The following is a 20340-nucleotide window of genomic DNA, read 5'->3' as shown; positions in this document are numbered from 1 at the left end:
TTAGTGTCTTAAAAGTAGACTGAGGTATGAAGGGTTAACGTTACATCTTAGGATCATTTTTAGTCATGTTCTGTATACATACTAACATATAAGGGTATTGACTTAGTGTGGTTTATCTTTTTGTCGCTGCTTTTAATTTAAACTGAGCTGTTGTGTTCATCAGTAAAGTGGAACTTCTGTGTGAACTATTCATATCTTAAACTGCACTGTAACTTTTTATTCATGTATTTTTTCTTTTAATGTTTCTTTTATTATCTTTTACTGTTTTTAAATGCCTTTGTCTGAATGTCTTTCATTTTTGTAAAGCACCTTGAATTGCCTTGTGTTGAAAGGTGCTATATAAATAAACTTGCCTTGCCTTGGTTACTCCATGTTTACTAGCTATAACATTAACGTTACATCACTCTTTTTCACTTCTTACTCAGTCAGCCAGAGTGCAGATATCACCATTAGATTCACAAACCTGAAACATCATCCATTTCTTCACTGCTGGTGATGACATTGTTGTCAGCTGCTGATACTGCTGCTGCAGCTGCAGCTTGTGGTGCCTGCTTCGATGAAAATAACTTTCTAATATCCATAACTTTATAGGCTATTAGCTTAAAACTTGTCAGGCACTAGGAAGGATCACTTCTTCTTCAGGGCAGGGAAGGCTACGCAGTACGCAGGCTAATGTCCCGCAGCGGCTGCCTCTCTGGTGGACTCCGGTACTGCACATTACTCCCGAGACATTTAAAAAAAAAAAAAAAAAACATTTTTTTTTTTTAAGTGAAACATCCGGGGCTTTTCAGAAAACATCCGGGGCTTGAGCCCAAGTAGCCACCCCCTAGCGCCGCCTCTGATCTGCGCTGTAACTTTGCTGTTGTAATGCTTTGGGACAAATGAATGATTTCCTATGCTGACTGAGTAAACCAAGATGTGTTACAGTACATCTCCATGTCATGCGTTTCCATAAATGGTTCAGGTGGCATATTATAATCAGCCTTCAGGTACAACACATCAAATAAATGATGTATCTGATGACCTTCACCACGGCGTCTGTCATTTACACATCCCAGACTGGATGTGGGATCTTACATCATCAAGGCCTGTCAAGAGAAGTTTCCAATGCAAATGGCCTGTGGGATTATTCAATTCATTGTGGTGCAATGCAAAACCCTGGTTTCCAGCAGAAAGCCGGATTCCCATTTAACCCGGGCTATTGAACACATGTTGGGCATGCAAATAGCCCTGCTTTGCCTGTGTGTAAATGACTGGGAGACACGCTGAGAGTGCAGGTACAGGCTTTGATTCATTTATTGACATAATATAAATCATGTGCCTCCTAAATAATAGTAGTTAATCATTTTGGGTTAACAACTTCTATGATTCCTATGTCTGTATACATTATAAACATACTTATTGAAGTGTAGTTTTAAGGCCCGGACACACCAAGCTGACAACAAAGAACTGACACAGACGGACCCCGACTGTTGCGTCGCTTCACGTCTTCTGCGTCTTGGCCAACAGTCGCACTGGAACACACCGCAAAGACTTCAGCCGACGGCCAAGAAGCACGTACGAACTGCGCATGCGTGAGTGGCAATAGCTCTCCTTACCAGCAGGCGGCGGTAGTGTGTATTCGTCATTCAAAAGAGGCAACCGGAAGACAGACTGCGCGATACACCGAGAGAAGAAGAACAGACTGCGTGATATAAACAAACAACAAATAGCGTGTGCGTTCCATTTTCACTCTACAGCGAGAAGCTCACGGGGCTTTCCCGAACCTGTGTCGAGAGCTGGAGTTAAATGAAATCTCAGATTTGCCTTCTTAATAGTTTGTTTGGGTCCCTCACTTCCGTTTCGCTTCTCATGCACTGATTCGCTAGCTGAACAGCCAATCAGAGTGATTTCTTTTGCCGACAGACTTTGGCCGGCCGTCGTGTCTTTTCAGCCGTGCCGACTCCTTTTCGGCCGAAAAGATGTCGGCACGGCTGAAAAGACACGACGGTGCGGGACACACCAATCTGAGTAGGGCGTGTCGACGCTCATCGTTGGCCTGATGCCAAAATCTGCTTGGTGTGTCCGGGGCTTTAAGGACAGTAAACATGCATTATGCTTCATTCTAAAGCATTTACTGCCTTAGAAGGTCAAGTATCATTTCCTTATAGTATCTTTATTTTCAAGGATAAAGAATATTATTTTTATAGTTCATTATAATGGTATTATAAATTAATCTAAGTGGTCATTGTTTGTGTGTTAGTGATATTCTTGTTTTTTTTATTTTACTTAAAGGTGGGGTAGGTAAGTTTGAGAAACCGGCCCGAGATCGCTAGAAGAAGGCTGACGGGCAGGTAGGCCATCCAATCGGTTGGTTGTACTTTTTACAGTATTACGGCTTCTACAGATGAAATTTTTTTTATGGATTTTTTGTCAAAGCACTTCAGATATTCATTGCTATCGGGATGTTAAGAGCATTCCATGGAATATAACAAAAAGTGTATCTCGAGCCGGTTTCTGAAACGTACCTACCCCACCTTTAAAGCAAACAATAACTACTTAGACCAACATAAATGCACATGATAGCGCATTGTGAAGAGAAAATGGTGAAGTATTGCAAGACTTGACCTTATAAGTTCTTCAAATGCTGTATAATGTGTTATGATAATAGTAATAAAGCATTATGAATGTTTATGAGTGCTTATAACTATGATTTGACACTGCTATAAGCAGATGTTCACAGAGTAACAGTATGTTGCTAATGAATTGCAGACATGCGTGTATAGAAAGTGTTACCACTTTCTTTATTTACTTACTCCTTTAAAGTTCAACTAACAAAGTTTGAAGAAATGATCCACACCTTGTTCATTGCAGAAGTACAAGTCAACAATAACTCACTAACTGTAACTAAGCTTGTTGGATGTTTCTGCATTCTTCTCTCTAATATACCATCCAAGCTACCGGCTATGATCACATGAATACAAAGCTGAGTAATAGCATTACTTTGTTTGATAAGTGCTGACTAATGTTTCTTTACACCCTTAAAGCTTACATTGATAGGTGTATTCCTGTAAATGATGAAGATAACAATCATACAGAAATAAAACAGACAGTGGACAGCAGAGGAGTACGGTAGCTGACACAAACACTCCACTGAACTATGACCAAGGTGTGTCGTGGAATAGATCAAGTCATTTCCTTGAGGAATTCCCTGAAGCTGTTACCTAAAGGTTACATACAGACTGGTATAGGGACACAGACACAGAGATGGTGCGAGGTGCAGGCACCGACAGGCAGACCTGCTGTCGTCACACCTCGATGAAAGCCAGTTTAACAGCTTGGTTCTTTACAGTGTTTACAGGATGCTACAGCGGGACAACGGGATGAATTGTTTCACAGCTCCATCCTAACAACCCTGTGAGTCAGCAACAGTTGACTGAGTGTGTATTCATCCAGTTGACCTTTAACCATAATGCACTTGGGGGCTGCTACTGTTTGATTTGGCACTCCAATATGTTTGTATGTTTCCTTATAACAGGCCTATAACGGAGATGTTAGGAACTTGGCTTGGGAACCCAAGGGTGACGCTACGTTTTCAAATGAATCCAGTACAAGTGTGAACTGGTTCGTCACAGGGTACCGGTTTGCTTCTTTGGCAAAGAACTAGATTCAAGATGCAAAGGCTTTATGGTCATATGCACAGTAGCTTCAGTGTGCTGGCAATGAGCAACTTCAGCTCAAAGCTCTTCCCACAATGCAACACAAATATGTATAAGAAATAAAACAAAAAATAAATGGAAATAGTGCAGGAAGAAGCAGAGTAGAATAGAGTAGAATCCAAAGTGTAGATTATGTTGCGAGGCCAATGTGCAAGTGATGCAGATTAAGTCAACTGGAAAAAATACAATTAGCTACCTTTAGCAGAATGATTGTAAGTGACCATGTACATGCGGGATTCCATATAAATAGAATAAGATAAACAAGAACAGAATGTACAATTAAATAGTGTACAGTTGAATAAAATAGTGTTTATTGTATTAATAACTATTAAGATAAATGGGGGTCTTTTGTAAACCTGAGCCACTGTATTTTCAATAGATGGCCACTGCTCCTCATGGGTTCAATGTCTGCACTTTAACTATCTGTGTACATGTGTGACAATCCTGCACTTCCCTAACACCGCACATGATGGAAGTAAATCAAGTGACTGTCCGTGAGACCAACGTGTTCCTGTGTGAAACATCATTTGGAATATGTCAGGGTCACCTCCAAGCAGCAGCCTGACATGACACGGAGATACACATACAGTGCTTTCTTATTCCTAAGCGCAGAGGCTTTCCAGCGGAAGAGCAATTATAGTTTTATGACCACATGGCGGGCCAGCCAACGGACCTACAGACAGTGAGTGCATTGTGAGGGTCACGATGAGCTCGCGCCGATTGTAGATTCTCTCTCGCCGTCACCGTGTTCACGGGCGCGACCAGTTCAGAGTCTGATGCTTATTTCCATGACGTCAGCACGTTTGCATGAGGCGGCTACAGGCCTGCCCGGTTCGCACAGGGGCACACCTCTCTCTCCCTCTCTCCATGCATGCTTCTCTCTCCCTCTGTCTCACTACACACACATTAAGAGATATGATACCTTCAAGCCTGCTGCACAATGCAAACAGAATTCCTCAACAGCGCTAACCAAAAGTCAAAAGACATGCCTCTACAAGCAAACACACACGTATACACGAACATGTTCTATCCTCGTTAATCCAACAACCTCAGTGCAGGAGGGAATCGCCTGACAGTCGGCATGTGTTGGCACGCCGGCCAGCGACTGATTATTAGAAGTGAAAAGTGGACAAAAGGAGAGACTTGGAGAGGCCCATTGATGGTTGGTGTCAACACAATCATAACAACTGCTAGAACTAGAAAAGAGGGATGTAGCAAAGGAGTTTCAAAGATCACATTTAGAGCCGGTTAAGGCATATTTTAATATGACTTTAAGTTACTGTCTGTGCTGAGTACTTCTTAATGGCTGTTTTTCAGCTAATTCTTTGACATTTCTTAATCTGAAGTGCAGCTACACTGGATTTTAAATTCCAGATTTTATTTCAGAGAGGCTGTAAAAGTCCAAATGGTTTCAGACTAATGTTTGTGAGGTGGACTGGATTTGCATGCATAAAATGGGCACATGTTTTTGTAAATGTTTAATAATAATCAAATGTAGATATATGTGTGGTTAGCAGGAGCATCAAGAAGCTACTTGCAGTAAGGACATTTCCCCTTTGAGAAATGCATGGCGCCTTATGTGTAGAGGTCTATCAGATGCAAAAGCACTCTTCTGTGTATGAGCCCCTCAGCGAGAGGAGCTGGAAATGACCCAGCAGGCGTGGACATATCATTTGAATGAAAAAGAACATGTCTAGTGGAATCATTGCTAACATTGGGACAGTAGACTAACGTCCACTCTCTGATGCAGGCTACTCTGACGTTACTAATCGCTGGTTCTTGTATAATAGACATGGTCACTACGTGCTCTGGTCAGTAGCAGAGTGGATCTCCTAGCAACACCATCCTATAAAGCCTCAGTTGCAGTCCAGGTGAACAGAGCTGGGGCTTGTTTGGGGTAGTACATGCCAAACTGGAACTCTGGTGTGGACCAACGAGCGGCTCTGTGTTCCTGCTGAGAGGGTTGTTCTGGGACCGCTTTGAACTGACCTTTGGGTGGTTCATTTCTGGTGTTCACACCATTCGAACCAATCACAGCAAGCGTACCATGTTGGAAAAGCAAACCGGACCGGTTGGAAAAGCAATGTATCAACCTCACATTGGTCCGATTTAGAAACCGGACCTTTATGTGGGAACCCGCTCTAAGTCAACACCCACCAAGAGGCTCGGAGCTAAGACAACATTTCTTCAAATATGTCCAAAGGTTTTTTTTAGTCTTTCAAAATGATGCAGAATAGCTGTAGTAACATTTCAACTGGGTGGGACTTAATGTAAATACACTGTGTAGCTGCAGTGCTGGACAATGTACTAAGATCTTTATTATACTTAAGTATGAATTCAACAGCGTAGAAGTATCCATAAGTAAGAGACTATTATGTTAACTAAAGCATTGGCATCAACATATGTTATAGAGAAACAGTCAATATTCTGCACAAGGACATATTTCAGAAAATGTTTGATGCATTCATGTTTTGCATCATTTTAATTATGCAGCTGTTAAAAGTGCTTGTTCAGCTCCTTTTATATACTGCAGGGTAGCTTTTGAATTGCACCCAAAACATTCATAACCTAACTTATAACTAATTATACACGAGAAACTAGTTGCTAAAGAAATATCATATCAATAATCTGAATCTTCAAAGAAACCAATGCTATTGTATAAAAGTAGTGCCGAAAAAGAGTACTTTTAACTCTGATTTGAGTAGAAGTCTGAAGTAACAGGAAATAGAAATACTTTAGTAAGTTGAAGTGCGTCAAAAGTGCACTTCAGCACAGTACATGACTGCTACGTTGTCACTTTACTGGTTAGTGATATCTAAATATTGGTTTGGGCCTCAGCAGTACAGACAGTATTACAGAACTACATAAGCAGGATCATGTCAGACGCCTGATTGGTTGCCTGTAAATCCTACTGTACACAAACTATAGGCTACATTTACTTTGTGTAGTCAAAGAAATGTAAAGTCACGAGACACGCCACAGTATGTTTCAGCAATTAGTAACATAAGTGCTGTTGGTTTTAGTTGACACAAAAAGGCATTTAGTGAAACTTATTGGTCTGATAATAACCATGGAAACTAATTATGTATCCAGAATTGACTTCCTAGTTATTAGTAAGATTCACATGTATTCAATATGGGGCGTATTGAATTCATAAGAGAAAGATCCATGACTGCCACATGAGGCAATCTATCACAGACAAATCATTGGACTGCCTCGTGAGGTGTTCAAAGGATGTGACATGTACTGTACTACACTGACACGTATTGTTGCAGGTTTCAAACAGCCTCACACATAACCAGACTACGATCCCTCTAGGCTAGCCGTATACATCATTAGATCCTGCAGCATTATTCAAATAGTTGACCAAAAGCACACACACTTGTATATGCTTGAGGCTGAATAGAATGAAGACAGTGTGTGTGTTCAGGGTGAGTCTGGAATATGTCTCAACTAATAACCCGGCTTCCTGGGAATAGTAAATACGATTGTGTATTTGTCCAAGCAGTGTTGGAGATGTTGTTGTATTTGGTTTACATATTGCTCTGAACAAACCACTTGTCCAGCTAGTTCCCACTCAGGTCACTAAGTCTAAACAGAATCGGTCAAAGACTCAGCTCCTTGGGAGAATTAAGTGAACGACATGTGTAAATGTGTATGTGTCCTTTGGAAACAAGTAGGACCCTTAAGAGCGAACAAGAACACAAACAGCGGGCACAGTCAGCTCCTCTGTAGGATGTACACTGCTCAATATGTGGGGAGCTTTGGCATTTAGATATAAAGTATGTATACATTTGCAAAAACATGATATAACTTCACAACATAAGTGTCATGCACGCTTCTCAAGTTAGAGAAAAGTGTTTCCAGTTCATGAAGACCATTTGACCTTTGAGGTTAATTACATGTGATGTGCATGGGTACTACTACTACGACTGCTCCAAGGGAACATACTGTATACCTGTGCGCCAAATGGAGCCAGAACTGTGTGCCTTTATTGGAGATGCCAAGAAAGAACCCACACACGTGGCAGCGTATACCGCATATGGATAAACATTTTTAAAGTAACCCCATAATCCCTGTTTCACTATGCCCTTCATAGAGTCCTCTAAAAGTGAAAGTAAAACGTTAGAATTCAAAGACTTTCAAAAAGCTCCCGTTTAAGGATGTTCGAATAATAGAAGATGTGTCTTGGTCACATGCAGGATACTTCTTCACAATAAAGCTGCAACTGGAAACTAATGCGAGTTACACTACTTCCTGGTTCTGAGTGAAGACGCACCTCCTAACAACACGTTGACCTCTTCCCACTGACTTGTTTCTCACTTGCAGTGGTGTAAAGTAACTAAAGTACATTTACTCAAGTACTAAACTTAAGTACAATGTTGAGGTACTTGTACTTTACTTAAGTAGTTCAATTGTTTACCAAATGTGTACTTCTACCCCACAACAATTCAGAGATAAATGGTGTACTTTTACTCCACTACATATATTGAATACCTTTAGTTACTTTACAGATGTGGATTAATGATGTGAAATATAACCAACTCTTAAATCAGAAGTCATTCAAACTAGCTGCCCCTTCACCAGCTTTGAGAACACTTTAATGATCAATCATTATAAAACATATCATATATATTATGCTGACATGGTCGTGTAGAGAAAACTACACATTCACTTTTACACCTTTGTAATTGTATACAACATTTAAGATGGGACAGGCACACCAGGAGCTACTTTATGTTCATAGTATTTGAATAGTCATTGGCAGCTCCGCGTCACACAGTATTGTGTTCACCCAACATTGCACAACAGGCGGGATGCTAGCTAACATTAGCTTTCTTTCTTTAACTTGGCCCTAATGCCTCATGTCTGGTCTGCCTGATGAAGCAAAAACGCTACTTTGATCTGCATTACTACCAGTATCGGCAAGGCATGTCCCACCCCTTGTGGAATCATGGTATTCCTATTAGGGGCACTCATTTATTTGTTTTGTTAAGGGGAATTTTGAACAAATATTTAAACAACAAAACAAACAGGATTATTTAAATACATACTGTATTTCTTAATCATGAATACATTCAAGCTAACAAACAGAGGGTCACTGGTTTGATGCTAGAAGCAAACAAGTAGAAGTGTCCTTGAGAGAGATTCTTAACCCCAAATTGCTCATGCAATTGATTGATATTCTGTACACACTGTGAAGACCACTGAGACAAATGTAACATTTGTGATATTGGGCTATATAAATAAACATTGATTGATTGATTGATGCAGGCATGTCTACAGTATTAAAGTGTGTGTAAGTGGGCTTTTAGCTGCACTGCTCCCAGACTCTGGAATCCCCTCCCCCCGCACACCCGACAGTCAGACACAACCACCATATTCAAATCCCAATTAAAAACCCACCTGTTCAAATCTGCTTACTCACTGTAGTGCTCCCCATTATATGTCCCATTTGTGTCCACTTGACTGTCTCCTCCATGATTTCCTGTTTGTGTTTTTATCTTGTTCTGTTGCCTATTAGCTTTTATTTTATTTATTTTTAATTTAGTTATTTTTTTTATTATTAGCTTTTTTTTTTTTTTTTTTTTTTTTTAATAAATTGTACGGTGTCCTTGGGTGTCATGAAAGGCGCCTAAAAATAGAATGTATTATTATTATTATTATTATTATTATTATTATTATTAAGTCGCTTTGGATAAAAGTAATGTAATGTGATGTACAAATGAGCCATCTGGAAGTGGCAATTGACACAGAATGTATTTTGGATGCTGAATGTACAACTACAAAAAAAGGATTGGTTATCATAGTTAAACTGCGTTACTCCTGTATCTGTCTGTCACGTTCAGACAGCAGTTGAGAGTTGTCGCTGCATCACTTCCCTTACCCCAGTGGAACGAGTTGTGGTTAGTCAGGGGTCCCTATGTAGATCAAACAGTCGGATATGAAACATGACTGAGCTCTAGCTTTTGCTTTTCTGAAGAAGACCCAATGCAATAACTGGGGTGAACACGAGGTGAAAAGATCCCAGCGATACATCTCCAATAATTCATTTTGAAGTCTCCCAAACTGAATTATAAAAAGGTATAAGTAAACATACATACATTTTTATGAAAGGGACTTGGAAGCTTTTGCTCAAAATACTGCAGAAATATTGAAATGTTCTCTGTGCAGGAAAGATGTTTCAGCTTAGTTTAAAGATCTCCAGCTGAAGATCATGTGGACTAGCCTTAGGGGTTTGTGGTCACAGTCTCATGACAACGCTATAGAAACAAGTGTCAGGCTGGGGCCAATACCACACCCACTGTGAAAAACATATACAAATAAGGAAATGAGTAGGTCGCAAGTCTAATAACATGTGGTGCAATGGTAAAAGCTGGAGTGTGGTGAAAGTACATAAAGCCGTGTACTTTCGGCCTACAGTATGTTACTGTAAAGGAAGAAAGTGGAGTTTCACATTGCAGCAGCAGTAAACTGGCCATGTGGAATATCACGAGATCAGCAGGTGAGCTGCCAGTAAGTCCGTTTCAAAGACTCCATGCAGTAATATGCAACTTGTTGCACTAACATGATTGCATATGTTAGCTGGGAACTGCATCACGTACCTGGTAAAACTCCCTCAGCCATGTCTTCTGTAGATTTTCCGGCTGCAAAGAGAAAAGAGCAACAGAATTTAGTGACATTATTTGGAGTATATTCTTGAAACATCATTGCAGCGGACAAATGTTCTCCTAAAAACACGTGTTGTTTCTTTTGAAGAGGCCCTGTTATCATTGTTGGGCTGTTTCTTCTAGTTTAGTGTCTTCTTTAGGTTTGTGTGCAGGTCTGCAGCGGCAAAAATCCTTGCATTCCCTGCAGAGCGAGTATCTCTCCGACACACTGCCCCCCCTCAGTGTGAAACGCCTACATTGGCCCCTTCAGTTTACTTCCGAGGCAAAGTGACCTCACTACGTAAAACACGTGCTTCTGTTAGCAAGCGCTGCAACACGTTGTACGTGATAGGCTAAGGACCTGGACATCTACAAGCGGTTGACCAATCACAACAGAGCCAGCCAGCTAACCAATCAGAGCAGACTGGGCTCTGGTCTCAGACAGAGGGTGAAAAGAGGTGCTGCAGCACAGGCAGTATGAGAAAAAGAGCTTGTTGAACATTAGAGCATGGAGACATGTCCCAGTAGAGACACTACATACTGATATGAAGCTAACAATGAGCATAATAGCGCCCCTTTAATCAACAACATATTGGTGCGTGGGAATGGGAAACATGTATACAACTGCCATTGTAACTATCTAGGGGGGTATGTAGTCACGTGAATGCATGATTGGCCTTGGCGGAGTTCTGCTAGTCGAGTGCCATTGTAGTTTCCTTTGCATATACTGACAGTATTACTGTAATACTACAGCATATTCTTCTCAGGGTCAAGACTCACGTATAATATTCTACAAGGCATCGTCAAGCCTCTTGCCATTTCTCTTTCTCTCACGTTCTTCTGCTCCGTCTGTATCCCATCTCTTTCTGTCTCCTACGCTTTAAAAGCTTTTTCCCAGACCTGGACTCAATGTGGTTTGTGCACTGGAAACAGAGACAGGGCCCTGGGCAGTATACCATTTAAGGAGAGATCTCCCTATGTCGATAACTAGGTCTGATGAACAGCACTGCCGTGTGTGTGTGTGTGTGTGTGTGTGTGTGTGTGTGTGTGTGTGTGTGTGTGTGTGTGTGTGTGTGTGTGTGTGTGTGTGTGTGTGTGTGTGTGTGTGTGTGTGTGTGTGTGTGTGTGTGTGTGTGTGTGTGTGTGTGTGTGTGTGTGTGTGTGTGTGTGTGTGTGTGTGTGTGTGTGTGTGTGTGTGTGTGTGTGTGTGTGTGTGTGTGTGTGTCCTAAGAAAAATAGTCTATATTAAGAATACACACGGGATCTGCTGGCTCTGTGGGTATCTGTAACAAAGCCCTAATATATTACAGGAGTATCCTTGAATGGCATCACGGCACACCTCATTGCCTTTCTGATGATGTGTTGTGCTCACCGACCCAAACGCTTGGGAGAAACCTCAGGAATAGTACACTTTACATCGGGACATTAGACAAGCTGCATTCATTTTTGTATAGGAAGCATAAGCCTCGAGACTGAGCAACTAAATCCGAAGACAGACGACCCCAGTGTTGTACTCAAACAAACATGCAAGTTAACAGAAAGTTGCGCTGTGTTTATATTTAGTGCTGAAAGGGCCAAAAAAGGAACAAAGCTCAGCTTGGAAGAGATTGTTGAGAAAAGCTAAGTTCAGATAAAGCTGTTCATTGACTGGTTTGTGTCTCTCGAGGTCTGATTATAAAACAAATAAAAACATAGATAATTAGGAGACAAGTAAAGGCTTTAGCTCAGAACCTTTTTATCTCACTATATGATGTTGGTGCCTTTCACACCAGCTGACCCAAACTCAAACGGATTTTGTCGGATCAGTCGTCACGCTCAATTATATTCATAAAAAGGTCAAATATTGAGATGTGCACGTCCCAATCCTAACTAAAGAAATAATGTTGAGATATTTCCACTTAAATTAGTAATTATCTAACTCCAAATGTGGCAACACAATGGTTACTGAGCCGATGGCCACGTGACGTAAGCCTTTACATTTCCAGTGTTACAAACTGTGTGTTTGTGGAAGCGTTCCTGGGTATTCCCGACTGTTTGGATCTCTGGGAACAGCAAACACTGCGTCATGCAACAGTTGACATTGTTATTTTGAGTATAATCCCCCCCCCCCATTCATGCATCATCAAGGTAGGAATAATGTCAGAAATAGAGCTTCTGCATGCGCGTGTGTGTGTGTGTGTGTGTGTGTGTGTGTGTGTGTGTGTGTGTGTGTGTGTGTGTGTGTGTGTGTGTGTGCGCGCACAGCCAGATCAGACAGAGCATAGGGCTATATAAGGACATAAGCACTGGACCTTGTCATTAGTCACATGGATGGAGGAAGAGAAAAAGAGGGTGAGACAGACAAGCAGCCAAAGGTTGCCCAAGAGTTGCCACCTGACCATTCTACAACTGTACATGCTCAAATACACCGATACGTTTCCATCGACTGGTCGGTGTTACTGTTCGGTGTGTGCATGGTGTGGTTGTAGTCATCATTGAGCGGTGTGGTGGGGCAACAAAGCCACATGTAGAGAACTCACAGCTCCATAGTTTCTTGTGTTGCTTTAAAAACTAGACTCCACCACTTTTCACTTAAAAAAACATACAAACATCAATCTGTAAATAGTGTGTCTATTTCTTGTACATTCAATGTAAATAATATCCTACTTTTAATGTAAATGATGTTAACTGTAAATTGGCCCTACATAGTGTATATTTGACGGATTGTTTTTAGTTATCTATCTTTGTTTTTAGTTGTGTTTTATCTTATTTATGTTGAGATGCTTATATTTTTTGTTTGTTCATTTTCTACTCTTTTTCATTTTCACATGATGTGCAATGCCTCATTTACATGCTGCTGTGACGCAAAACATTTCCCAAATTGGGGTCACGTAAGTAAATGTTATTTAAAATATATCTCAGCAACTTCAGTTTGACCTATCCACAAAAGAGTGGGAGCCTAGTGCGAACCGACATGAATGTAATCTTTGAAAATCTCCCTTCAAGTGCAAAAGTGAAGGAACTCAGCCGACACCAACGTGACGGAGGAGTTCCCGTGGAAGTGAGGCAGTAAAACAATACTGTTGACAGTTTTACCAAACATGTGTCTCATCTGGGGAATACATGTCCTAGATCAGGGGTGTCAAACTCAAGGCCCGGGGGCCAAATCCGGCCTGCGACTTCATTTTATGTGGCCCCGCAAGAGCTTGCAAAGAATATAATACGTTTATTATACGGTTACAGGACGATTTACAGAAGCAGGTTGCCCATAAACTACATGTCCCACAATGCATCTTGTTTTGTGACATGCACACTGAAGAGACTTCTGCTTTCAGACGTAGTTAATGACTAAGTTATTATCCTATCCGATACTAATCCAATTTAGAGGCAATACTGTAATATAATAGGCTACATTATTTTATATATATATTATATATTTATATAGTTACAACCGGCCCTTTGAGTGCAACCTTTATGCGAATGTCGCCCGCGATGAAATTGAGTTTGACACCCCTGTCCTAGATTGACTCCATGTGGAACCGAGAACAGCAGCTTTCTATGGGCTCCAGGTTTAGTCTGACCCATCTCCGATGTGATGGTTCTGGAAACACATGGTGACCCTGGGAGGCTCAATGGTGAATCAGCGGACCCTTGGAGGCCAGGGCCCCTGAGAGAAAGTCTAATAGCGGGAAGAAAGGGAGGGCCAACCGAATCTATCTCTGTAGCCGTGGCACCTTATCAAAAGTTAATTTGCAGTTAATTAGAAAGTGGGGCTTCTCTGACAGAAAGGTACAAATAAATCCTCCCCAGCCTCTCCGACACACACACCTCCTCTTCCTCCTTTGGCAATTTCATTCGCTCAGTTTTCTCCACCTCCTCTCTTCTCCTTTCCCATGCCTTCGTTCATGGCCCACTTTTGAGACAGCGTGGGGAACTAAAGGCCCAGACACACCGGGCCGATTTTGGCCGTCGATAGATGTCTGGCCGTCAATGAGCGTTGTGTCGCCCTACGTGTCTTTTTGGCCGTGCCGACACCTTTTTGGCCGAAAACGAATAAATCACTCCGATTGGCTATTCAGCTAGCGAATCAGTGCATTAGAAGCGAAACGGAAGTGAGGGACCCAAACAAACGATTAAGAAGGCACACACAGGCGGCTATTCCTTTTCATTTTCATCTCAGCTGGACGCTAGCGATCTGGAATGAAGAAACCGAAGACCAACACACACGCTATTTGTTGTTTGTTTATATCACGCAGTCTGTTCTTCTTCTCTCGGTTATCACACAGTCCGTCTTCCGGTTGTTGCCTCTTTTGAATGACAAATACACACTACCGCCGCCTGCTGGTAAGGAGAGTTATTGCCACTCCCGCATGCGCAGTTCGTACGTGCTACTTGGGTGTCGGCTGAAGTCTTTGCGGTGTGTTCCAGTCCGTCTGGACTTTGGTGTCATTGTGGTGTGTCTGGGCCAAGAGACTCTGCCTGGGTCTTTATTAGAAATGTATTTAAAATACCAGTCCTTAACCAAATCTGGATCTTGTATGTTTCTAAGGCATTTAAGCAAAGCATCATATAACAAAATAGATGGAATCATAAAAAACATGCGAGTCCAGTCCTTTGAAATATGGGACGATTTTTCTTAACCATTACAAAAGAGTTTCTGATTTGTTTTAAACACAATCTTGCCTTCTTGTTATCATATGCATTGCATTTGCACAACAGTAGTCAACATAGGACAGAAATTGGACTTTCAATGTGACAATGCATATTTTCCTTTTTGGTCTGACGATAAAACAAAAAATACGTACAGGCCAGGGCTCGACATTAAGGACTGCCCGATGGCCCGGGGCATCTAGTATTTAGCTCGGGCAATGAAGCCTCACCTGCTGGTTGCCCGATCGGGCAATCTATTATGCCAGTATCATGCAGCTCGCGGATCCAGTAATGAGTGACCCGACAGTAAAACTAAACATATCTATAACTAGTTTAGGCATTTTGAGAGGTCATTAAAATAGCTACGTGTGATATTCTAACCTGAAGTGTGTGTTTTGCTCCGCTCACCGCTGCAGGTGATTATGCAGAGCTGCGTGTCCACTCGTCAGCAGCAGCTGATCTCTCTCTCTCCCGTCAGATTAGACTTCACTCGCGTGTATGTCCATATCGATCAGATCCAGCTAGTTCTAGCTAATGATATGACTACCTGCGTATTAAAAGACACCTAAACAATAAGTGTCGCTATGCAACTGGATGAGGCCACAAAGTATAGCGCAGCATTATGCATTTGTTTACATGCCCACCGGAACCCTGAGGCATTACCAACAGATCAACGCACAATCAACCCATACAGGACATCTCTTTCTCCACATTAAGTGTTAGACATTAGAGTTGACTATTCTTGTCTGTCACATACTCTTCTTGTCTGTCACATAAGTGGCGCAACTGAAGCGGTATTGCGCTGAAGGGAAATTATTTTGACCGAAGAGATTTAGATTTGCCGGCTAACGGGAACTCTGACGTCGCGGATGCGCTCGGCTCCTCTCGACTGCTGCTCGGGTCTGCTCGGTCAGCTTCCGGATGAGGAGCCATTACAACATTACAACATTTTTAACAGGGGCCATAATAGTGTAAATAATGTTTGTTTTGGCAGTTATAACTGAATGTAATGTTTTCTACTTTTTTACACCTGGGAAGGCATTTGCCTTCATCAGGTGGAAAGTGTCTTGACCATCAACTTAAGTATTTCTTATAGCTATGCAGGGCATGCAAGCGAGTAAACACAAACAAGAACAAACAAACAAGTGAAATGAAAAATAAAATTGAAATTGTACAATATAATATTGTGGTGGTTCATCTTATAATTCAGTCTAGAGAATGCACCAGACAGCATCTAAGACCTGCACAAATCTAAAAGTTCTAGGGGGAGGCCCCCCAAACCCTTCGTGCGTCATTTCATCCGCGCGCATTTTTCAGGGCAATCTCTATTGGGCTCAGGGCCATCTGTAAATTAGCTCCCAAAATCCTTAATGTCATGCACTGCAGGCTCTTCTTTTGACTAGGACAACAACAAAGCAGTGCCTTTGGGCGCCCAGTGAAGGTATGACTATCTTGTGACAAGATGCCGATTGCAAATTCTCAATCTTTGAATTTAGCAAATACAATACAAAGCACTGTCGCAGGGCATGCTCTCCAAAATGTGAGACTAGGTGCACTTTTCCTCAGTGTGCACTGAGGAAAAGTGCAATTCAACAATGTAAATGAACTTGGAATGATGTTTAAATAAAATATGAAAAGTTTTATGAGGCAGGACATTTCAGTCGATAGTGACATGCATCTTCTGAGTAGGGTTATCCAAATTGGAAAAGGTTTTCACTTCCCACTAAAAGTTGTATGTGGCTATGTAACAGCATATTAAACTTAAACTGAGCATTATATTCATCATGATATAATTGCTTTATTGGAACTACTTTCTACGGAATAAATAGTCTACTTGAAAAGCGTTTGTATGCTAGTGACGTTTGCCCTTACTACTGAAGTGGACAACCTAAGTTTCACAAGAAAAAAAAAATTATGTATGACTGAACACTACTAGACGTACGCGTACAATTATTATTGTGCGTGCTATTTAAGCAAATATACTAACCATAACCATAACCGCAAAAAATGTCCTAATTGACTTAGGTACTCAATTTCTTGCTTCTAAAGTGTTGACCAATCTCTAGCTTTAATTTTGGCATAGTGTGATAGTTACAATAACACAGAAATAGTGTTAACAGTAACATGATGCTCTCTAAGTTAGGCAGAGGTCACAGCCTTCAGGCCATCACAGAGCATCAGAGGTCATGACCTGAAGAACATACGGCTCTTCCCCCTATAGCATTCAGCAAGGCATTCTTTGGCAGGCCGCTTAAACTGATGCTGGTAGAGAAATTACATCAAGACCTGTCCTGTTACAGACCCCTGGGGGGATATGCTGGGAACACATGGCCTCCCTGTGGGCTTTCCTACTCCTCATACTCCAGTAATCCTGAGGCCGTTTCCTTCAGGCTACAAATTCAATACAAATATTTGTATTAGGTCGTGCTGATCTCAAGGTTTGTCAATCGTTCCGTCTCAGCAGGCTGTTATTTTTGCTTCATTCTCCTCAACAATTGTGATAGTCTTCCAATTCCCAGCAAGGTTGCACCACTGTCGATTTCTCAGAACAAACTGGCATGGGGTAAGAGAAATAGCCTTCGTCTTAAAAAAAAGAAACTTCGCTCTGCAGCACACTACCTCCATAATTGAAGTGGAGATGAGTCGGTTGCTTGGTAACACCTGACACTAATAGCAGATGCACAGGTTTACCACAGATACAAATAAGAAAAGACGTATTTGTGGTACGACGTACAAAGATCCACTACAGCAGGGGTGGCCAACCCGCGGCTCTTTGCCTAGTTTCATGCAGCTCTTCAGTTCCTATCGAATTTTATATGTGTGAGTTTGGGGGAGAGACACTGACTCCTGACTAGTGTTGCACGGTGTACCCAGTGTGCGAACTATACCACGGTCTCCGGGGGAAAGAGAAAATCTGTTGCACACAGGGTGGTGCCACAGGTCTACATTTACATGAAACGTCCCGATGGATCAGGTTCATGTCAACAGATTTCCCGAGCATGTATGGGCTACGCAAACTTCAATCAACTTGATAATAAATAATCCACTGTTTAATTAAATCAATTTAAAATGACTCAAAAACAGGCTACATTATTTCACATGGGCTATAGCCTATTACGGCTGTAGCCTACATAGAGCCGAACACACGCGATAAGAGCAGCCAGCGGCACCAACCATGAACAATATTAATATTAATGATACAGCTATAGCACAACACAACCCTCTCACTGCCTGGAGAGACGCCACACACACAACACAACGGCTCGTCTTCTTGTGTCTCTTCAGCCCCCAAGTTAACGTTAGCTGTCAAGTTAGCACTAGCACTGACGTTAGCTCCCTCCTCTCTCGATTCTGTTGTAGCAGCAGTCACAACGTACGACGTGCTACCACCGGCTACATTCGGTTGGTCTTCTTGATCAGGTTGTTTGGCCGTCTTTTTAAAGAAATTGCCCAAGGTACGTTATTTTTTTCTTTTCGACATGTCAGCAGCAGCAACAATGCCTGGTAAACATGCAGTGCCAACTAAACGAGCTTGTGACTGAGTGGGTAGTGGGTGGAGCTGCGGGCAGCGTGCAAGCAGGCGACACTTTTTTCATGAATCATAAACTCTAAATATAATTGTATTTCACTTATTTTACACCTTTGAAAAAAAAAACATGCCCAAAATGGAATTTATTTGGTCATCATATCAGTATCTTAGAGAGCTCCCCCCAAATTTCACAAACCATGTTCCCAGGGGAGCTCATGTCACCACTAGGGGAGCTATAGCTCCCCCTGCTCCCCTCCAGTTCGCACCCTGGGTGTACCGATACTTGAAAGGTACCCTGCCGTTAAAAACGTTACGATTCCTTCCTCGTTAGTATCGGTACTTTAAGAATGACGGGGGAAAGTACTCCGGTGAGAAAGCGCCGTTTTCATAAGAGCTGTGTGTGTTCAGCGCTCTGCTTCCACTCCCTGCACTGCAGCCGTGCCTGCAGTCCCGCCCCTCTCAAGCACGCTCAAGTGCCTCCCCTCTCTCGTGCACGCTCTAGCTGCCAGAGCATGTGAGAAAACGACAAGTATGGCTGCAGGTAGGAGTGCAACTGCCGCTGCGCCTCGGCTTGTTGACAAAAAAGACGCCAGAAGCGAAATTTGGAAGTATTTGAGCTATATCTCTGACAGTGAGGACAAGCCTACGGACACCACGAGGCCTGTCTGTAAGAAATGTATTAATTGTATTTAATACGAATTCTTGTCATTTATTTTATTTATTGTTCTCATTGTTTAAAAGTTTGTGTTATGGTTCTGGTTCTGGTGTGAAATAAAGTACAATAATTACATTTAAGACTGTTTCCCTTTTTTTCGGGGCTTAACAGGTTAAATAAACTAAACGCTTTCATTTTAAGTTGTGAGTTTAGTGTTTTTGACCCTAAGAAACCCTGATGCATTAATCAATAACAATAATCCACAGCTCCCTCTCTGCTCCAGAGGATTTAAAAAATATATATCCCAATGCCACAAAATGCATCAGTGACGTGGTTGAAATCTTGTCTCCAGAAAACAAAAAACTGAAACAAGCGGTACCAGTGACTGTGTGTTTGATGTGGCTCTTTGCAGTAACATAGAAACAATGTGGCTCTTATCCTCTGACTGGTTGGCCACCCCTGCACTACAGTTTGCGGCCTTAATGTGTCTCTTCTTCGACATGCAAACCTTGATATTAAAGAAATCAGACACATGACTGAATTAGAACCTTCTGCGCACAGGTTTCTCAACATGTATTAGTGCTAAGGGGGTTGTCGGGCCGAACCACGCCCCTTAGCTGTGATATAATGAGCATATACCACGGCCTGTCGTGAGCTATTGCTTAAATATAGCATAGGTAAATCAGAAAAAAAACTGAAGAAAAAACTCAAATAAAAAATGTAGAAATAAATTCAACAGAAGTCTTCTAACGTCAAAGCTTTTTGACTTCAGCCCGGCTTCTTTAGAGTTGGTGTTTTATTTGGACACCTTCAGAAAGGAGGTTATTGACTTTCAGGGGGCCGAATAAAAATACACTGCCGAGATGGAGGCCATTGAGGGAAGGAGATGATCTGAGGAAGGAGAGCAGCTGGAGAATCAGCAGGGGGGCTGCAGGATGATTGGCTGGCCCCGTCCTTCAACAGGTTGCCACCCGATGACACTCTCCCTAACAACTCCTCCACACCTGCCCGGGCGAGGCCGGTGACGCAGAAGTGTGTCCCCTTAGTTTTTTATGTAACTCCACATGAAAGAGGCTCATTATGGAATTAATTAGGACAGACCCACTCTGAGAAAACACTGAATTAGACTGCGGCTGGCTCCAGGGAGATGTCCTCATCCCTAAGATGGAAGGGTGAGGC

The 20340-nt window shown here is 42.0% G+C and overlaps 1 protein-coding gene across 2 annotated transcripts in view; it reads right to left on the bottom strand.

Moving 5' to 3' along the window:
- The window catches only part of LOC117459683 (inositol polyphosphate-5-phosphatase A), a 201661-nt gene that overhangs the window by 135959 nt on the left and 45362 nt on the right, over nt 1-20340 (bottom strand). For both annotated transcript variants that reach the window (XM_034100754.2, XM_034100752.2), the window contains exon 2: nt 10304-10345. In XM_034100754.2, the coding sequence (XP_033956645.1) occupies nt 10304-10345 (42 nt within the window). The remainder of the gene's footprint in view (nt 1-10303; nt 10346-20340) is intronic.

The sequence above is a fragment of the Pseudochaenichthys georgianus genome, chromosome 15, assembly GCF_902827115.2.
Source record: "Pseudochaenichthys georgianus chromosome 15, fPseGeo1.2, whole genome shotgun sequence".
Lineage (NCBI taxonomy): Eukaryota > Metazoa > Chordata > Actinopteri > Perciformes > Channichthyidae > Pseudochaenichthys > Pseudochaenichthys georgianus.
Note: the sequence above shows the minus strand (reverse complement) of the source record. Positions and strands in the feature narration are given on the sequence as shown.